An 18,109-nucleotide genomic window follows, 5' to 3' on the forward strand; every position below is an offset into this window, starting at 1 on the left:
TATGATCTAATGATGTGAAAATATCAGCATCATTGAAACTATAAGAAAGTTCCCTTGCAAACTTCCTTTAGAACTTGTCATATCGCCATAATTTAGACCAAATATTTGATGGAGGGGCTATAACCGTCAAATTTTAAAACAGGAGAATCAATTTTGGCGTAACTTAAGTTACGTAGCGCGAGTTAACTTGACATTGCCATTTTCACTAACGTGAGTTAATATGTGTAGCAGTATTTTAGACATTTACTTTAGGAATGAGCAAAACCGTTTGGATAAAGAGCAGAATTCCAAACGAATATCCAATGGGCCTCTTTCCTATCCAAAATGTTTCCACCAATCAACAACGTAACTCAAGCACATTCATTGAAACATCACGCACGTGCGTGTTTCACAATCACTGTTCTGGTTTCAATCTTCACCTTGTTTCACTCAAATTCCTTAACAGAGAATGATTCCATAGCATCCAAGAATCTTTCAAACCAAACTCATCAAAATCAAATCTATATCTATTTATCACAACTTTTCAATCTTCCAATTCAATTCAACAATGGCGAAGAATGTCAATGAAGAGTTTTCTTCATCTTCACCTTCATTCACCGATTTTCCAGAAGATGTTCAGCTATGCATCCTCTCATTTCTGTGTCCCATTGAAATTGCTTCATTCGCATGCACCTCAAAGCAATTCGGAACACTCTGTTCCGATGATGCAAAGCTTTGGCTTTCCCTTTGTGATCGAAGATGGGGTTCAAAAACCCAAATAAAAAAATGGGGTGAAGGTAAAATTCTCTATAGAAATCTCTATACTGTTCTTCATGAATGGGATAATCTTATTGGTTTTTGGAGGAGAAGTGGTCCTGGTAGTGCTGTGATTGAATCACCTTCATTGGTTTTCTTTGAATGGGGTTCATCGTTTATTGCTGGCTCTAGGGTTTCACCAACCCAATCAGAATCTGAAATTTGCGGGTATCAGGTGAAAAAGGTGCCTTTTTTGAAGATGGGTCTTTCTGAAGATGGACAAATTGTGAATCTTTTGGATCCTAATGGTCGAGCTGATTTGAATTTCAATGGTAATGGCAGTGAATTGATTCCTGTGAATGTTTGTTTTATGGGGAAAACTCATTTTGTATTGGAAGAGAATGTGTTTGGGAGGAGTTCGAGTTCAAGTCCGGGAAAAAATGGTGGTGAGGATTGTGGTTTTGGTGGAGAGGATGGGATTGGGATTGAAAGTGGTTCTCCTCCGGATCGGATGTTGGAGATTTATCAGCATTTGGCGAACCGGGTTAGTCCTGGAAGCGATAGATCAAGGAGGCAGAGGAGGAAGGAGAAAGAAAGGATGGCTAGGCGGAAATGGGAGCCTGAGCATTTTGTCAAGGTTGTGAATTGCTCGCCGACAGCGTTGCGGCCTTTGCAAGGTCTTTGGAAGGTGTTTCTTATCTGTTCCTTGTTATTTATGCTCAATTATGTTTTCAGTGTTGAAAATTATAACTTGATAGCTTTGGTGCTTGGTATCTGTCATTTGGTGATTGATATTTGATATGGTTATCTTGTTAATATTGCAAAATGTTGTTTATTCATAGTATTCAAACTGCAAAATGTTGGTAAAAGAAAGACAAAAGAGCTAAAGAATCATGATCATTGATTTCCATTTTATGGTATCTTAATTATATCGTGTTGGAGTTTTTGGTGATACTACACCACTACACCTTAGTTGAAGTCATGCTGATATAGATCAGCAATAATCTGTCCCCACACCCCCCATTGGTTGCATTTTGAGTAAACCATTGGTATACTGCAAATTGCTATATTTTGTTTTGAATCTTGATGATTTTGAAGATGAATGGTAGTGGAGCTCTGGCTCATTGAAATTGTCAAATGATGCAGGGAATTTGTGCAGACTTGAGTTTAGCATTTTACCTTGTGGCTTATGATGACATTGGGGGGATTGCTTGTCGACGACTTGGGGATCCTCCTGAACGGTTTTCTACTTATGCCCCGGTTTTCTGGACGTCCAATGCTACATTTCTGGAAGCTCCCTTTCCTTTAGAGGAAGAATCTCTGTATGGCAGTCGCGTTCATCTTCAACCAGTTCAACCACACAATGAAAATCATGAGCAGTTCCCTATGTCTGATGTTGAAGGGGTAAACCACATTCAGCAGTTCTATTTGTCAGACAATGAAGTGGTAAATCGAATTCTTCACATAAACTCAAGTTATGATTTAGTTATTCCTGACCTTGCTGGAGCAACAAATCCAAGAAGTGCTGAGGGAAGGATTTGGCAGTACCAGGATGGTACTTTTGGATTTGGTTTCGTTCGGGACAATTTTGTCATTGACATGAAAAATATTGTCCGTGATGGTTGCATCGTGGATGCAGTAAACCCTTCTACATTGATCGTGTAGTTGGATGTCACCTGTACATTGTGCACAATGTATTTTTAGCTGTGAAATTATGACAGTTTCCTTAGATGGTAGTTTGCTTCTTTAACTGTATCTTAGACAGTCAGTGTTAAGCAGGCGCTGTTTCATTTGTAAGATTATGTACATTGCCTTACCTGCGAGTCACCTTTTATTTGTGACCTCCTTTGGTTTGGAGTTTGGACTTCCTTTCATCATAATTTATGTAAGCAAAATAATGGGAATTGACATCTTGTCAGTCCCTTCTTTTACATTTCATCCCTTGTAAATTGTAATGATTCAAATTTCAAACACAGTCCCTTTGTTGTAGAATTACCTTTATTGGCTTATACAAGTTATGTATGATTTCTGTTATTACTTCATCCCGTAAAAAAAATGTTACTTGTGTTATTGCTTACAGGACTGGTGCAGTTACTAAAATTTTGATTGAATTGATGCAGACTGACATCAGTTTATAAACAGAGTTCTCAAATCCTAAGGTTTTTTCTTCTACTTGAGATGAATTATTATTAGTTGTTGAACACAAATCATAGCTTTGAAAGATTGTGACTTCATATGATCTCATATAAGTCATTTAATCCTAAGTTTTTTTTTCCACGTCTATTGTTCCTGACATTTTCTTCAAACTGCTTGATATGCGCGAGCATCACACACATGGAATTACTGTACTGATGACAAATTACAGGCCTGTATCAAGATGGATGTGGTGTTAGGTAATGAGTTCTGGAAAACGAAAGGGTGAATACAGAAAGGAAAAGAACTTCTTTTTCTCCATTGGTATTAGTTTCAACATAAGGCTACAACAGTGTGTTGTTTCAATATCCAATTTTTTACTGAAAATGGAGGTAACAGGTTGCTCCTGATTAGTGCAGAGGTAGATTTCTTCAAAAACGAAACATGAAAATGTGATTTTTATTGGCCCAATTAGTTATGGCTACTTTTCAACATAACATTTCTGAAAAATCACACATGTTTTTGGAAGTTTACTTCCATATGGCATGTTTTGTGAGAAGTGTGACAGGCTGCAAAAAAATGTGTTTTTCTGAATCATGTTGGGGGTGAAAAAAATTCCTTCCTTTATTTTTCCACTATGTCGTCAGTTTGTAAGGTTATTATGTTTTCAAAAGGACTACATCTGCCACAGTCCCATCAAAATTCTATTTCTGCTGTGATTGTTGGCATGGTTGTACATCCTCGTTATGAACACGAGTCAAATGCTCTTTCATCTCATCTATCATATGAAAAATCACAATAAGTTGATCTTGTATCAAAAAAGATCAACTTATTGTTACTGTGTGAGGTGTGAGACTGCGAGTAAGAAGTCTCAAATTGGATAAAAATTTAGATCTTGAGCAACTTTTTAAGAGGACTCATACCTAATGTTTTAAGGTTTAGGGTTAATCTTAGGCTAATGTAGAGATCTCTTCGCATTTTAAGTTCCCCTCATCATCTAAGTGCTTGTTTGGTTTGATTGAGAGAAGGGCAATATCATGTTCCTAGGCACATTTTGACGTGATTTTTAAGAAGCTGGTAACTATAGAGTTTGGAAAACGCACGTCATGAACGTGACTTTGCTTTTTTCCAAACACTCGCTAATACTTCTTATCACTCATCAGTTCGCCATACTTGTACTCGTCCGAGAATGTTAATTGCATGCTAGTTAGTAGCTAGCCAGTTTAATAACTACTACAAATGAGAAAAATGCATTGGCTACTCTAGTAGTTATATTTATTTTTCAGTATACAAAATAAAAAAGGTAATGTTCGTAGAGAAGTCTTTGCCCCTATTGTATGATCAATTTTCTAAAATTTAATTTTTATCCTTTAGAAGTTTATCCATCAATATGCTCCTATGATCATATTAATCGTTGAAACTAGTAATTGCAGGCTGTATAAAATTTTCTATTACCATGAGGACTACAACTACAAGCAGAAATTGGTTCATGCTTTATTTTCAATTTCTTATGGCACTGGTAAATGTAAGAAAGGACTAAAACTATCTTAGAACTGAACCTATTCTAGTTTTCAACCTGTTCACCCACAACTACAAATTGCTATGTTTATTGAGCTGAAAATATTTGATGGAAACTAGCAAGTGTAGCCACCAACTCTATTAATATATATGATTTTATTCCAAAAGATGTATCAGAGTTCAGACCCCGTTAAAACCATGTAACATACCGGAGTTACATTTGGTTTGCGTTAAAATCAAAATAAAACACAGAAAACAAAACAAACAACTTATAAGTTGAGTAATTATGTCTCATAGATCCGCACACTTGCAAACAAATATTGAATACCATAATGGCAAGCAAAAACATGAGAGATTGCAGAAACATGCAGTTCATAAAATGGAACTTGAGAATTGAAAAATTTATGAGACTTGAGACTCTGTCATCAAGTTTCAGCTGCAACTTCTTCACCATTGATTTTCCCAGCATTTTTCTCATGGTCACCTTCTAGCTGGCTTAAATTTCCCTTTTGCTTGATCAGTTGAATATGGTGGTGTTTGCAGTAGAGTTTTCCCTCATGTGCTATGTAATTGGAAGGACTGATAGTACACCCTCCATGACAACATTTGAAACAACTCTTATGGTAAGGAGTTCCATTCACTGTAACCTATATAAATGCAAATTATTGATTTCATTAGTAGAACAAAAAGTTTTGTATTCAGCCTCAGGGTTTAGATGCAATTTTTGTCAAAATCACGGTCGCACAAAGAGATTTTGCCAAACTAATCACAAACTCAAATAATTTTGTTTGGATTTGTGATGAGTTTGGCAGAATTTGTGGTCGACCATGATTTTTACAAAAGCTACGCTTTAGAATTACAACAAAATTACAGTGTCACCGTGATATTGTTAATTTAGCCGTAATTCCAAACATACACTATTACCTTCTCAGTTGGATACACTGTTTTCTGACAACCAGAACATTTGTCCCTTGTTCCACCAAACATACTTGAGGCTTTAGCTGCAGCAGGTTTCTGATTAAAACAGCTCAAAAGTCATATAAATGCTGGAAAACTGAATTTTACATTTGTGCATTGCAAGCAACTAGATTTAGAATTCATTACCTCATTATCTATATTTCTTTCTGGCTTGACAATTTTCGGTGTCCCTGTGTATGCAAAACAAAAGTACAATTCAGACACTAACAAGAAAAAAGTACTGTGACACATTTAATTAACAAATTCAATTATGTATTTGTTTACCTTCAAAGCTTTTCTCAAGGCTACCAGTTCTTTTGAACAGTTGGTCGAAGTGTGGTCTGCAGTAAAGAACTCCCTCAAAAGAATTGTAGTTGCTTAGCTGAATTGTATATACGTTAATCTATCAGCAAACTTGAATATGAAAATTATTTCAATGTAGTAACATACTTCAATGAAATCCTTGCATTTTTTAACTAAAAATCTGAGATGAAAATGCTTATGAACAAAGTTAAAGAAAATTGTTACTGCATATTTGGACTGACGGCGATTTTCATTGTGTGCTACCATAGTTTTTATATAAGCTACGCTTTGTAGCTTCAACAAAATTACAGTGTTATTGTCATTTCGCTAAACTCGCAGTCAATTGAAACATGTACTAAAATTGATGATAATGATTCCAACAGATCCAATAGTAGAAGGCTAAACTAGACTATATATATATGACCAAAAATAAATGTCTAAGAGGTTATTTATGAGAGAGACATAGACCTTGAGGGTTCCTTTGCAGTGGTGACATCTGAAACAAGCTTTGTGGAAAATTCTATTATCAGCAGTTAACTTATCAACAAGATAAACTGTTTTGTTACAAGCCATACACTTCTGAGTTGTTCCTGCAAATGCCATTCTTTTCCTTATCTTCTTACCTCACCAACTTGCAACAAGTCTATGAACAAAAAGATTATGAAGAGCAGAGAAATAAAAATAAAAAGTGGAGGAGAAATGTGGCATAAAGAAAATTGTGGACACTAAAGTAAAGTTTTGCCAACAATTATATTGTCAGTGACAATCATTTTGATCAAATTTTCAGCACCTAACTATACTTTTCGCTTTTTATTTTTATTTTTTGTTGTGAATATAAATAAATAAATGCTTTAAAACTAAGGAAAAATAATAAGTGTAACTTGCACTTTGCAAGATTATGCTGTTAAAGTAAGTACCTATGTTTAGGCTGGTACAGTAATTTTGTGCTAGCAGCTTTAATATATCATCGTTGCATCGGCAGCATCGCTTCGATTGCATGTTTGGATTCACTTTTAAAGGAATCAAAAGTGATTCTGAAGACTTAAAATTGATTTTGATATATTTCATTGTTCTCGCTTAGAATGATTTTTGTTTATAACTTGAAGATATGATTCGTAACTTTTACATAGAAATGTGATTTTAGTGGGATGTTACCATTTTATTTATAAAAAAAACTAAATTGTCAAAAATAAAAATGATTCAACCATTTCTCTTTATACCAATAGTTGGTCTCTAATCAAGTCCTAAATTAGTGCATAAAATGTTTATTAATATAAATTGCATATATTTTGGTCTAATAAATTATAAATTTTATTAGAAAGCTACTTTGTTAATTATGGGGACCCATAGGTTGAAAATCACAACTGCCAGCCAGCACCTTAGGAATTATGATTCAACATCCAGCTGGCTAGCTTTCATTCTTGGATCTAACTTTTTCAAACAAAGAATACATTCATTTCTTGAATTACAAGAATGGATGAAGTTGTCATGCATGTTACTGACAGACCAAACTAAAACATCTTTTGTAAACTTAACAACCTTTTGGTAATTGTATAAACATCTATATGCTGTTCTTTTTCTTATTTTTATATATTTTGTATTACAAATATGAACAACTATGGCATGATTAAATAAAGTTGAGAAGAAAATAAAGGTGACAAACAATGTAATTAGGCAACAACATAAAATGATGAGTTGGGTGTGGTGTAACTTTTACGTGCAATGGTTGTTGTCTGATCTAGATTCTCTACCATCATTGAAGTCAGCATATCACAACATTTGTATAACTTTACCAATATAACTCAACAAAATGAGCCTATATAAACTTAATTATTCAATAGACAAAATTTATATTAATAGATTCATGAACGTAAAAATTCATCATTGCTATCTTAGTCTTACCTATCCCAACCATTCCATTATGATGACAGCTTATATTATGTCCCACTACAACAAATCTAATATGCAGCTATGCCTTGTTGGTACATATGAGTTTTAATATATATTATGTTTTATACAAAAGCTTAACATAAACAGGGCATTTGGTCTAGTGGTATGATTCTCGCTTTGGGTGCGAGAGGTCCGGAGTTCGATTCTCCGAATGCCCCTTTTTTGTTTTTTATTTTTTGTATATTTTGCAATTTATCTACAATTTTATGCAATAACATGTTGTAATGGTTTGGGAAACCTGATTCTCTATATAAGTTGCTTTCACGTTGAGGTGGTGTGGCATTTCAAACAATTTTTAAACTCTATTATTAGCTGGTCACTCCGATTGCAGATAAAATGTTATTATTGTGGCTGAAACAGTCTGGGTTTGATTATTAAATTTTGAAAAATTCAGGTAATGTTGAAAGATAAGTAAATCAAAGGAAATATAAAGGCATTGAAATTACCTTTGACTTAAAAAAAAAAATACATTTTTTTGTTAAAACATCAAAATGAACACAGATTCTTGAAAATCAAAAGTGCACATAAACACAGATTCTTCTAAATAAAAAAAAAAAAAAAAAACTAGATTAAAGGAGCATAAATTTCATTTCGGGTTACAATGAGAACACCATGGTCTCTTTAGAGTGTGATAGCTAATACCTAATTTGCTTGGAAAAAAATTAGTAAGTGGTATAATGAACATGCCAACAACATCAACTTCATCATTTCCATCTTTTTTAGTTGAGTCTATGTCGCATTCCATCGCCGTTCAACTCAACCTCAGAACTATAATTTGTCAGCAAGCTCACACCAGTCAAAAAAACTTCATATCTTATTCATACAAGTGTAGAAGAGGAAATTCATATTATGGCAGGTTTTGGAAATGTTGATTTCAGCAACTCGTCTACATCTACAAGATATGTCAATATACTTTTTTTGAAGAAACATATATGTCAATATACTGCAATCTTATTCTCCTTAACTTCAACATTGTTTTCAAGTGTCAATCACATCTTCATCCTCTTTCCTTTTGTTGAGACTCTTGCGTACAAATATCGGATTAAATTGTTGACATCAACCAACAAGTTATTAAGTACCCCTCTGCCATGTGTTTTCCTGCCAGGGCCGTCCCTGAGTAATTGGAGGCTCGGCTCTCATGTGAAAATAGACCCCTAATAAAATTAAAAATATAATTTTTTAAAAAGAGCAATTATCTATTGAAATTGAAAATAATGATCCGTAAAGATTAAAAAAAGTGTTTATTGTAACTAATACATAAAAGATCAATATTCTAATCAATAATATAAATACAATTTAAGCAAATATCTTTATCAATCTTCTGGGTTATATTTTTCCTTAGTTTGTACAAAGCCAAAAATAAATGGTTTATAATGTTTGTTCTTTCATGTAAAACAATTATAATATTTGTTGTTAGAGTGTAACTATCTTATACAACAAGAATGGGCCAAAAATTACAAGTCTTCTAACAAAATAAGAAAAAAAAATTATATTATGTTTTCATTTGTAAATATATAATCTAATATTTTAAGGAGATTTTGGCTAAATTGAAGAGAGGATAGATGAACCTCAAATCCAGATAAAATAATGTATAAATCAAAGCCCTTGTATTAATTAAAGAAGCAAAAAGGAAAAGAAAAGAAGAAAAAAGGAAAAAAAAAAAAAAAAAAAGGAAAAGAATATCATAAAACAATGAAATAGGGGTTTTAAACCCATAACCTTGGCATTACCAGCTTGCAACAGTGCCACTAAGCCACTTCAACAATTACAAAGAATAACTCGTGCTATATTTATTTATTACTTATTTATTAGGCTATATTTTTTTTTTATGAGGCCCATATCTTGGAGAGGCCCAGCTCCATTGAGCTGTTTACACCCCCCAAGGGCCGGGCCTGTTTCCCGCACACTATAATCAACCACTCTAATTTACGCTACACACATTATTTTACTATACTTTGTCCGACTTTACCACCTAACCGAACTTCAAATTACCCCGTTGGAAACCAGAAGTTTAAGACAAAAACAAAATTTGAATTCCACAATCTACTTTCAACTACTCTAATTAATTGAGTAAAAAAAAAACCACTACTATAACTTATACATGTATTTTACTATAAGGAAAAAGATAGACATACCACTCTTTTTTTGTACACCCCCTCTATACACCCCCCACGTGGCTTTTATTTAAAAAAAATTTGTCTTTCTCTTTCTCACTTCAGCTCTCTCTCTCTCAAAGACCTCACTCTTTCTTCTCCGATAACCGCCGCCGCCATTCTACCCCGTCGCCACCGGCTGCCTCTCTCAAAGAGCTCCCTCTTTCTTCTCTGTTAAACCGCCGCTCCCTTCTGCCTCGTCGCGGTCGGAGTTTCCCCCCTCTTTCTACCCTTTCTTCTGTGACGAAGATGACGGTGGTTGTGTTAAGGCGCCGGCGTTGGGGGTAGTAACGCAGATCTGAGTGTTAGGCGTCAGTGATAGGATGGTTGTACGGTTTTGAGCGTGTTGATGTCAGAGTTGAGGCGGCGGCGTAGATCTGATCGTTTTGATGCTGGAAACGGTGAGGAAAACGTTGGGATGGGTGGTCATCAAAACTCGTCGGAAGTGTGCCGGTGTGGTGGTCGGTGGCCAATGGTGGAGAGAGCAGTGATACAGATGACAGAGAGAAGAAGATGGAAAAGACTTGTATGTGTATGTTACAGAATTGTCCTTCAATTTTTGTGGTTATACAAAATTGCCCCCAATCTAATGAATAAAAAATGTCACTTTAAGAGGTGTAGAATGAGGGGTTGCCACGTGGGATTGTATACCTATCACCACTCTTACTATAATTGCAACCAACTTTTTTTACTGACAAATGATAAGACAGTAATTCATAAATGTAGTGTTTGTGTTTTCAAGCATGCTTTCCTTAAATTCTTTATTTTGTATGTTGTGACACGATGCTTATAATATCATCTTACATCTCAAGCAACATCATGCAAAAAATTGAAATTGTTTAAATCTAATCAATCAATTTGATCAAAGCTCCTCAAATAAGTGGTTATATTTCAGACTCAGGATTCAAAAACGCTTTTCAAGGAGCAGATAAAGACTAAGAAGACAAGATAGATGAAGAAAAGCATATATAAGACATCAGGAAACTGAATGATAAAACTGAGCATTAAGCACTCGGCAACAAGGTAGCAAGTCATTCTCTGAAAACCATAGATAATGACTAATGAACAGAGATTAAAGTTTACAAAAAAAGAAAAGACATCATTTTCATCCTAAAACAAGAACTTTCATAACCCTACCTATTGTATGGAAGTTGCTTCATTTCAGTTGTACTCTTTCATCAAAAGTCTCACCGGAGGAGGGTACCTGTCAAGAGTCATATTAAAGATCTTCATTTCTTTCTCGCAGATTAAAATTTGCACACCTATATAAAATAAGACCAATATTACGTAACAAGGCCTAAATAATGTGCCTAAAATTGTACTAAGCAGGAGTCAGAATACCAATCAATGAGAAAATACACATACAATACTATTCTTAAGAAGTGGGCTCTTCGTTGAATTCTTCAGTCTTCTCCATCAGATTCGGAGGAAGATATATTTATTATGTCAGGATAAGATGATGAAGAATGTGTACTTTCCACAATCTGTTGGGACAAGGAAAAAACTTCATTTTCTTCCCGCAATTTAAACTTTGCACACCTGTATAAATAAATAAAAACAATATTTATGTAATACTAGCTAAAACTGCAATTTGCAGGGGAGGGATTGTGTTGTGAAACTATTGACTACTTAGCAACTAAAGGAGATTTATAAGATGTAATTAATAACAAAAATTGGGTCCACCTGAACTTATTTTCATTAACAGTCGAAGCCAACATATAATAATTCAAGGCGGTAGATATCAGAACTAAAGTTATAACAAATATAAACAACACCATCAATAGATTAGTTGTGAAAGCAATTGATTGATGAAAATCACAACCTTAAGTGAGAAGATATATAGATAATAATGCCTTCATTTTTCCAAATAGGATGCCAAAAATGAAAATCAAAGCACAGGCGGTACAGTAATGTAGGAAACTCACACATGTCTTATGAATCAAACTAATTACGATTGATTTTTAAGGAAGCCTCAGATTCAACAACAACAACAACCAAGCCATATCTCATTAAGTGGGGTCGGGGAGCATCAGATTCATTTGGGTAAATAAAATTTTAGAAGCCACTTACCTTGAGTGAATATTCAGCACCTCAATATTGTCTCCTTTCACAATATCCTTTAGTGAAATTAGACTTGAAATATGTGGAATTACTTCAATCTTTTTTGAACAAGTCCCATGAATTCGAAAAACTTTGTATCTATATTTCTCCGGTTCATGGTAAGACAAAACAGTTGCAGGAATGATATAGCAATATGGCAGCACCCTCTTCAAAGTGTTTTACCGGCCAAAAACATAAACCATAATTGCTGAAAAGACTGACTGAAGTATTAATGCTGTAAACCTTAGTCCATGATTCCGCAATGCAACATTATGGAAAGAACACGCATCAGAAATGTAAAGAAATCCCTTTAATTCTCCCATGCCGATATGCTCGGTGCCATAAAAATCATTATGATTTTCAAACACGTGTGGAGGAGAAGGGAATGATTGCAATCTCTCACTTTCAAAACTGAAACACAACAATGACCTTTTTCTAAGATCATATATGATCCAATGAAGTGTGTCATTCACACAAGTAGGACACTCAAGCCTCGAAATAGAAATCTGAAGATCCACTTCAACATTTCTCCATGACAATGTTCCAAGAGTGTGTATCTCAAGGATCACACGCTCAAACTCCCAACGAACGGCACGTTTAACATGCCTTACCCATATTTTTATCACCTTATATTCATTAGTTTTAATTGGAAACCAAAACTAGAAAATCCTACCATAATTACACGACCTGTGTTCAACCTGAGAGGAGTTGTAGTAACTTGCACGAATTCACAACTTGAAAACTATCATGATCTGGATTGCAAGCAATATAAACCCTTTCTTTACCCACCATTACTTTCTTATTCTTTTTCTCCAAAGCTAATCTCACAGCCCGAAGAGGGTGTTTGGATTTATTCTCAATCTCGTCTCTTTTCTCCCTGATCGATTTAGCATCACGAAGAGGAAGCTTAAATATAGGCTCCAGCTTAATGGGAAGTTTAAGCAAAATGTGGGCAGTGAGGTGTGATGGAAGATTATCAAAATAAGGGCAACATGCATTACTTTTTGCCCCTTCATCTTTCCCTTTTGCTTCATTGCCTCTTTGGCTAGCCCTAGAACCCTTTTTTCTTTTCATGGCTACACACTATGTTGTAAAAAGGAAAATAAATAATATAAGTAAATTAGAACACATAAAGAGAAACTAAGAAGTAAACACAAGAAAAAATGTAAACTTTACTGTTAGAAATTTGGAAAGTAAATAGCAAAGAAACATTACAGTTAACATAATGCTGATTATTGATAAAGAAAGAAGAATGAATAGTGACAGCAAAGGTTGAAGATTGGTGAAAGCAAGTGACAGGGTTAGGGTTTATGCACTCAGGACAACAACGCTTGAATACAAACGGGCAAGCATGTAAAAAAGGTAAATCAAAAGACTTGGACACTTTTTTTTTTTTAGGGAAAAAGACTTAGACACTTAGCCTTTGTTTGTTTGGTTAGAGAGAAATAAGAAAGAGAGATCTAGAGAAGAGAGAAATAGAAGAGAAGTAGCAAACTTCTCTTGTTTGGTGTGAAGAGAAGTCAAGAAGATAGAACAAAAAGTGATGGGCCCCATGTTATTATGCTTTCTCCTCAAACTAGAGAAGAAATTGTGAGAAATGGCGGGAGAGAGTGCGGTGTTCAGATTTTTTCATATAAAAAAGTCACTTTTGTCATTCATCATTTATGCCTTGCCATGTGAGTGGCTGAGTGTGAGTCCGTTTTTTAATTTTCATATTAACCAAAAAAGTGTTGTTTTTTCATAAAAGAAAATAGGTTTAAATATGTCTTTAGTCCTTGCACTTTCATCAGATTTTGGCATTGGTCCCTACACTTTTTTTTGTTTGGAATTGGTCCCTGCACTTTGTAAAAATATTGGTATTGATCCCTCTATTAACTTTCTGTTAAAAAAAAACACAAAACTATTGGTATTGGTCCCTGCACTTTGTAAAAATATTGGTATTGGTGCCACGTGGCACTCCGTTGGTTTTGTGTTTTTTTTTAACAGAAAGTTAACAGAGGGACCAATACCAATATTTTTACAAAGTGCAGGGACCAATGCCAAACAAAAAAAAGTGCAGGGACCAATGTCAAAATCTGATGAAAGTGCAGGGACCAATGACACATTTAAACCAAGAAAATAAAGAACATGACATTTTAAAAATGTATTAAATCTGACGTTTAAATTGATTTTTTTTTCCACAGAAGTTGTATTATTTTAAATTAAACAAACTAAGATAAAAACTAAATAGTGTATGGGTTCACTTTAATTTAAAAATTAACTAAATTTAATCAAGCGTATATTTGTCTTTTTAAAGAAAATATAATATCTATTTTCTCACTTTTTTATTACACTTCTCTCTTCCATATTTCTTTTCTCTTTTTCTCATATCAAACAACCTCTTAAATCTACTATATTTCTCACATATTTCCCTCTTCTCAAACTCTCTCTTACCTATTGCTCTTCCAATCCAAACACATCCTTAATGCATTGAAATTCTAGCACAATGCATTTTTTCCCTAAAAAAAACATAATGCATTCAAAATTATCTAGGTAAAATAATCCATAAATATTGACACTAATTTTTTTCATAAAAAAACTGATATGATATATTTATAGAAATTGTGAAAATAAGTAGGTATATTGAAGTACTAACATAAAGGATTGTTTTGATTAACATAGAGCAAAGTCAATGACTATTTTAAAATTTTGATACGTTGAAGAATTATTGTACCTTCTCATCACACATTCAGGAGTTAAAAAAGTATGTCATCTCTATATTCTCAAATATAATCTTTATATGTCACAACATCACTTCAAACACAAACAATAATACATAGAAACTAATTGTATTGCTATCATGATCCTATATTTTTTTTTTAACTTCGTTTTGTCCTAAATTTGCAACATGCAATTGCACTCGAACATGTAAAGAAACTAATTCTTTAATGATAGACAAGATGTTCAAATCCAAATTGATCCAATGTAAAATCGTAAATTGATCAAAAAAGTTGAAGATTGCTAAAAAACCGCTGAGATCGGATCAAATTTTGAATCATTTTTTCAGAACCCAACCAAACTAAATTGATAAAGTTAATGTTAATACTTATTTATTATTTTATGGGTATGATATATTGAATTAATTAATATATTGCTTGTTAATTTTTAATCTTATATATTGTATTAATTTAATATATCTTATTATTATTTCATATGTTTCGAATATAATTGATCATTTTTAGTTTGTATCAAATCTATTATTTTACCGCATAAGTGTAATATTAATATTAATAAAAAAAATACATGTTTCATTTTGGATATAAAAAAATTGAACCAAATTAAACCGTATATATTTGGATCGAATCAGAATTCTGTAGAATGGTCATCCAAACCAAACCACGTATAATTTTTATTTTGGATCAAAGAATATTTTACCTCATAACCGGTCCAAACCATACCGAGAACACCGTTAAGGCTAGGATTGAGACAAGACTTTAACCAAGCCGGTAAACAATGAGATTACTCTTTCCTACACGGTTAACATCATATTTTTTTTACATGTTTTAAATCAAACTCATACCTAGGATTTCTACCTGCTTACTCTTAAATATATTAAAATTGTAAAAACATCATTCTCTTCGTATGTGTGTGTTAACCCACCGATTTTTAGGGAAAATGTCTTAATAATTCGTAGTTCGATTATAAGGTAAATACAGTCTAACTAAAAACTATTTTATCTAATAATCGAGTACTAAATTGATCAAGGAAAAATACATTTGGGTATTAAATTGACTACTAAAAATAGACTTGATGACCAAGGTGAATGATAAAAGTTATGTTTGTGGATGTGTTTGCGATTTTGGTAAATTAAGAGACTAATGCGACATCGTGTTACCTCTAGAAATCAAAGTTGTAGTTGTCCCTTAAATAAATATGCGATTTAAGAATAAACCTTTATTACTAATTGTGTGTCCCTATTATTTTATTTCTAACATGCTACACTCGTTTTAGGTAATTTGAAGTAATAATTCTATATATGAAAACCTTTTATGTAGCAAAACATTTTCTAACAACAAGAGAAATGAGAAAAAAGTTAATTGGTCATAGCTCTTTCAATCATATTGCATCTAGATCAAAAATACCTTACTATAATTATAATTTTTTAAGAAATGAATGATGATGAAACACATCTATAGTTGAGCGACTACTTCAATATATAATATATTTTTCTCACTATGTTACGAAAATAACAATTGGTGATAAAATATACATGTGATTAGTGTTATCTACTAATTATAATGTATTAATTTTAGTGATAAACTATAGATGTGATAAGTATTCTTTTCTAATTATAATGCATTAAATTTGGTGATAAACTATAGTTGAGATATATCTTTCAAATACAAAAATTGAACAAATTTATAATATACTTGTTATACCCTAATTTTGGATCTAAAAATACTCGTTCAAATTTCTTTTCTAACACTGATATTTGTCAATTCGCTGTTGTTTTACTCTGAATATTTACTCTCTTTTCATCTGCATATTTTACTGTCTCTGTCTCAAAGTACGTTCAAGCTCGATTTTCTTGCATAAAACTATCCAAAGTGTCTTTCTTGCATTACAAGTCATTTGAAAACTCTCTGAATCATTGCATTATTTCTCTTGCATTTTATTTCAAAAATCATACAAAAAGGGTATTTTGGTCATTTCCTGCAGTGGAACCCATTTTAGTCCTTATGTTTATCTCTGAGTCTTTTAAACTTGTCTGTACAAATCATTGTTGAAATCTCTGTTTAAAGTCATTTCAAAATTGCATCTGAGTCAGTTTGAGTCAGTTTTGTCCCTAGGGGTATTTTGGTCTTTTCCTGTCGAAATTTTGACAGGGAGGTATTTTAAAATGCCTCATGTCAGTAACTGGTTCATTTTAGTCCTTTTGTTGATTTTATTTTTTGTTTCACTTTACGTTTTTTTTCAAATTACCAATTTTAATCCAATTTTATTTTAATTTGCATTTTAGTCCAAAACTTTTTAAAATTGCATTTTTTTAGGTCCTTTTTTTTATTGCAGTCCAGTCCTCCGTTTCTCTTATTTTTGCAAGAAAGTCCCTAAGTCCAAAAACAGGTGGCATTCCCCCATTGGTCCAGGAATACACATGGCAGCCTATAAATAGCATTAATCTGCACAGATCCACACAATCATTGACACATCACCAAAAACGAATCTCAACTTTCTCTCTCCATTCAGTTAGATCAAAACAGAAAAATCACCAAGAACATTCACCAAAAAAAACCTAACTCTCCAAAACCGAAAATCATCACAAATTCATCAGTTTCTTTTTCGATTCTCAGAGATTCATCAAAGAATCTTCATCACTGAATCGTTTTGCTCTGCAATTCGAGTGCGAATTCACCACTGAAAGCGGCAAACTCAAGCACGATCGCAGAGGCGTTTTTGAGGAAGAAGAAGAGGGAAAGAAAAATGGAACCGGTGAAGAAGAAGAACGGAGCCGTGATGGAGCAACCAAACCGGATTTCTCCCTTTAAACCAAACCGAACCTGAGTTCGTGTAGATCGGAGCTGGATTCGCGCAAGAGAGGGAAAACGCGCTGGGTTTCGTGAAGAAATAGAGGTAGAATGTTATTCCTTGTATAAATCTATTTTGCTTTTGTGTGTTTCATAAAGAAAAAGCTTCAACTTCAAACTCAGATCTACTCCGATTGAAATTCTTTTCCGAGAAACTAAGCTCAGATTCATGCATAGAAGAAAAAAGGATGTTTAAAAGTGTAAATTTTTTTTGAATCGGAGCAATTTTTTTTTTCGGCGGCGGCGCCGCCACCTTGAGGTGGCCGGCCACCTCGCCGGAAAACTATTGCTCGCCGGAGAAGACGACCGGAATTCTAGAGAGAGGTCAGACTCTCTCTCTCTCTAGAATTCAAAGAAGAGAGAAGTTTTTTTGTGGATTTTGTGTTTTTTTTGTTGAATTCCCTTTTATACTACCTCGCTTTCCTACGCGCGCGCGTGTATACTATGGGACGCTCCCTCGCGTTGTGAGCCCTCAGATCCGGATCGTTCCAAGATCTGAGGGCTGCTGTGTATTTCTTTTCCTGATTGTATGTATGAGTGACCTTTGACGTTCATGTGACCTCAAGGCTAGACCGTCGGATCTCAGATCCGACGATCCGGGATGTTCTTGGGTGGATTCATGTGTGTGTAGTCATTTAAGGTCTTTTGTGTTCCTGTTTCTTTAAAACTCTTTGATTTGGATCATTTTGATCTAAT

The 18,109-nt window shown here is 33.8% G+C and overlaps 2 protein-coding genes, 1 non-coding gene and 1 pseudogene across 4 annotated transcripts; 2 read left to right on the forward strand and 2 right to left on the reverse strand.

Moving 5' to 3' along the window:
* Positions 1-317: 317 nt before the first annotated feature.
* Positions 318-2,730, forward strand: LOC11411541 (F-box protein At3g12350). The gene is made up of 2 exons (XM_003589009.4): positions 318-1,423; positions 1,882-2,730. The coding sequence occupies exons 1-2, from the start codon at positions 548-550 to the stop codon at positions 2,398-2,400; spliced, it is 1,395 nt and encodes a 464-aa protein (XP_003589057.2). The 5' UTR covers positions 318-547; the 3' UTR covers positions 2,401-2,730.
* A 1,761-nt stretch (positions 2,731-4,491) lies between these two features.
* On the reverse strand, positions 4,492-6,420 carry LOC11409193 (LIM domain-containing protein WLIM1). 2 transcript variants are annotated; one of them, XM_039832595.1, is made up of 6 exons: positions 6,115-6,420; positions 5,629-5,725; positions 5,491-5,534; positions 5,311-5,400; positions 4,782-5,033; positions 4,492-4,746 (listed from the first exon to the last, which is right to left on the reverse strand). In XM_039832595.1, the coding sequence occupies exons 1-5, from the start codon at positions 6,247-6,249 to the stop codon at positions 4,812-4,814; spliced, it is 588 nt and encodes a 195-aa protein (XP_039688529.1). In that variant the 5' UTR covers positions 6,250-6,420; the 3' UTR covers positions 4,492-4,746; positions 4,782-4,811. The 2 variants fall into 2 exon arrangements, with proteins under 2 accessions (XP_039688529.1, XP_003589058.1); XM_003589010.4 differs by having other exon boundaries at positions 4,492-5,033; positions 6,115-6,419.
* A 1,262-nt stretch (positions 6,421-7,682) lies between these two features.
* Positions 7,683-7,754, forward strand: TRNAP-UGG (transfer RNA proline (anticodon UGG)). The gene has a single exon. It is a non-coding gene; the product is annotated as a tRNA-Pro (tRNA).
* A 3,098-nt stretch (positions 7,755-10,852) lies between these two features.
* LOC11414210 (uncharacterized) lies at positions 10,853-12,923 on the reverse strand (annotated as a pseudogene).
* Between the last annotated feature and the right edge of the window lie 5,186 nt (positions 12,924-18,109).

This window comes from Medicago truncatula, chromosome 1 (assembly GCF_003473485.1).
Source record: "Medicago truncatula cultivar Jemalong A17 chromosome 1, MtrunA17r5.0-ANR, whole genome shotgun sequence".
Taxonomy (NCBI): Eukaryota; Viridiplantae; Streptophyta; class Magnoliopsida; order Fabales; family Fabaceae; genus Medicago; species Medicago truncatula.

Excerpts from the sequence above, each read along its gene's own strand:
- LOC11411541 (XM_003589009.4), top strand. The coding sequence starts at position 548 with ATGGCGAAGAATGTCAATGAAGAGTTTTCTTCATCTTCACCTTCATTC. Across the intron at positions 1,424-1,881 it reads CTTTGCAAGGTCTTTGGAAG|GGAATTTGTGCAGACTTGAG; the intron begins GTGTTTCTTATC and ends CAAATGATGCAG.
- LOC11409193 (XM_039832595.1), bottom strand. The coding sequence starts at position 6,249 with ATGGCATTTGCAGGAACAACTCAGAAGTGTATGGCTTGTAACAAAACA. Across the intron at positions 5,401-5,490 it reads AAAGAAATATAGATAATGAG|AAACCTGCTGCAGCTAAAGC; the intron begins GTAATGAATTCT and ends TGTTTTAATCAG. Across the intron at positions 5,034-5,310 it reads CAGTGTATCCAACTGAGAAG|GTTACAGTGAATGGAACTCC; the intron begins GTAATAGTGTAT and ends GCATTTATATAG.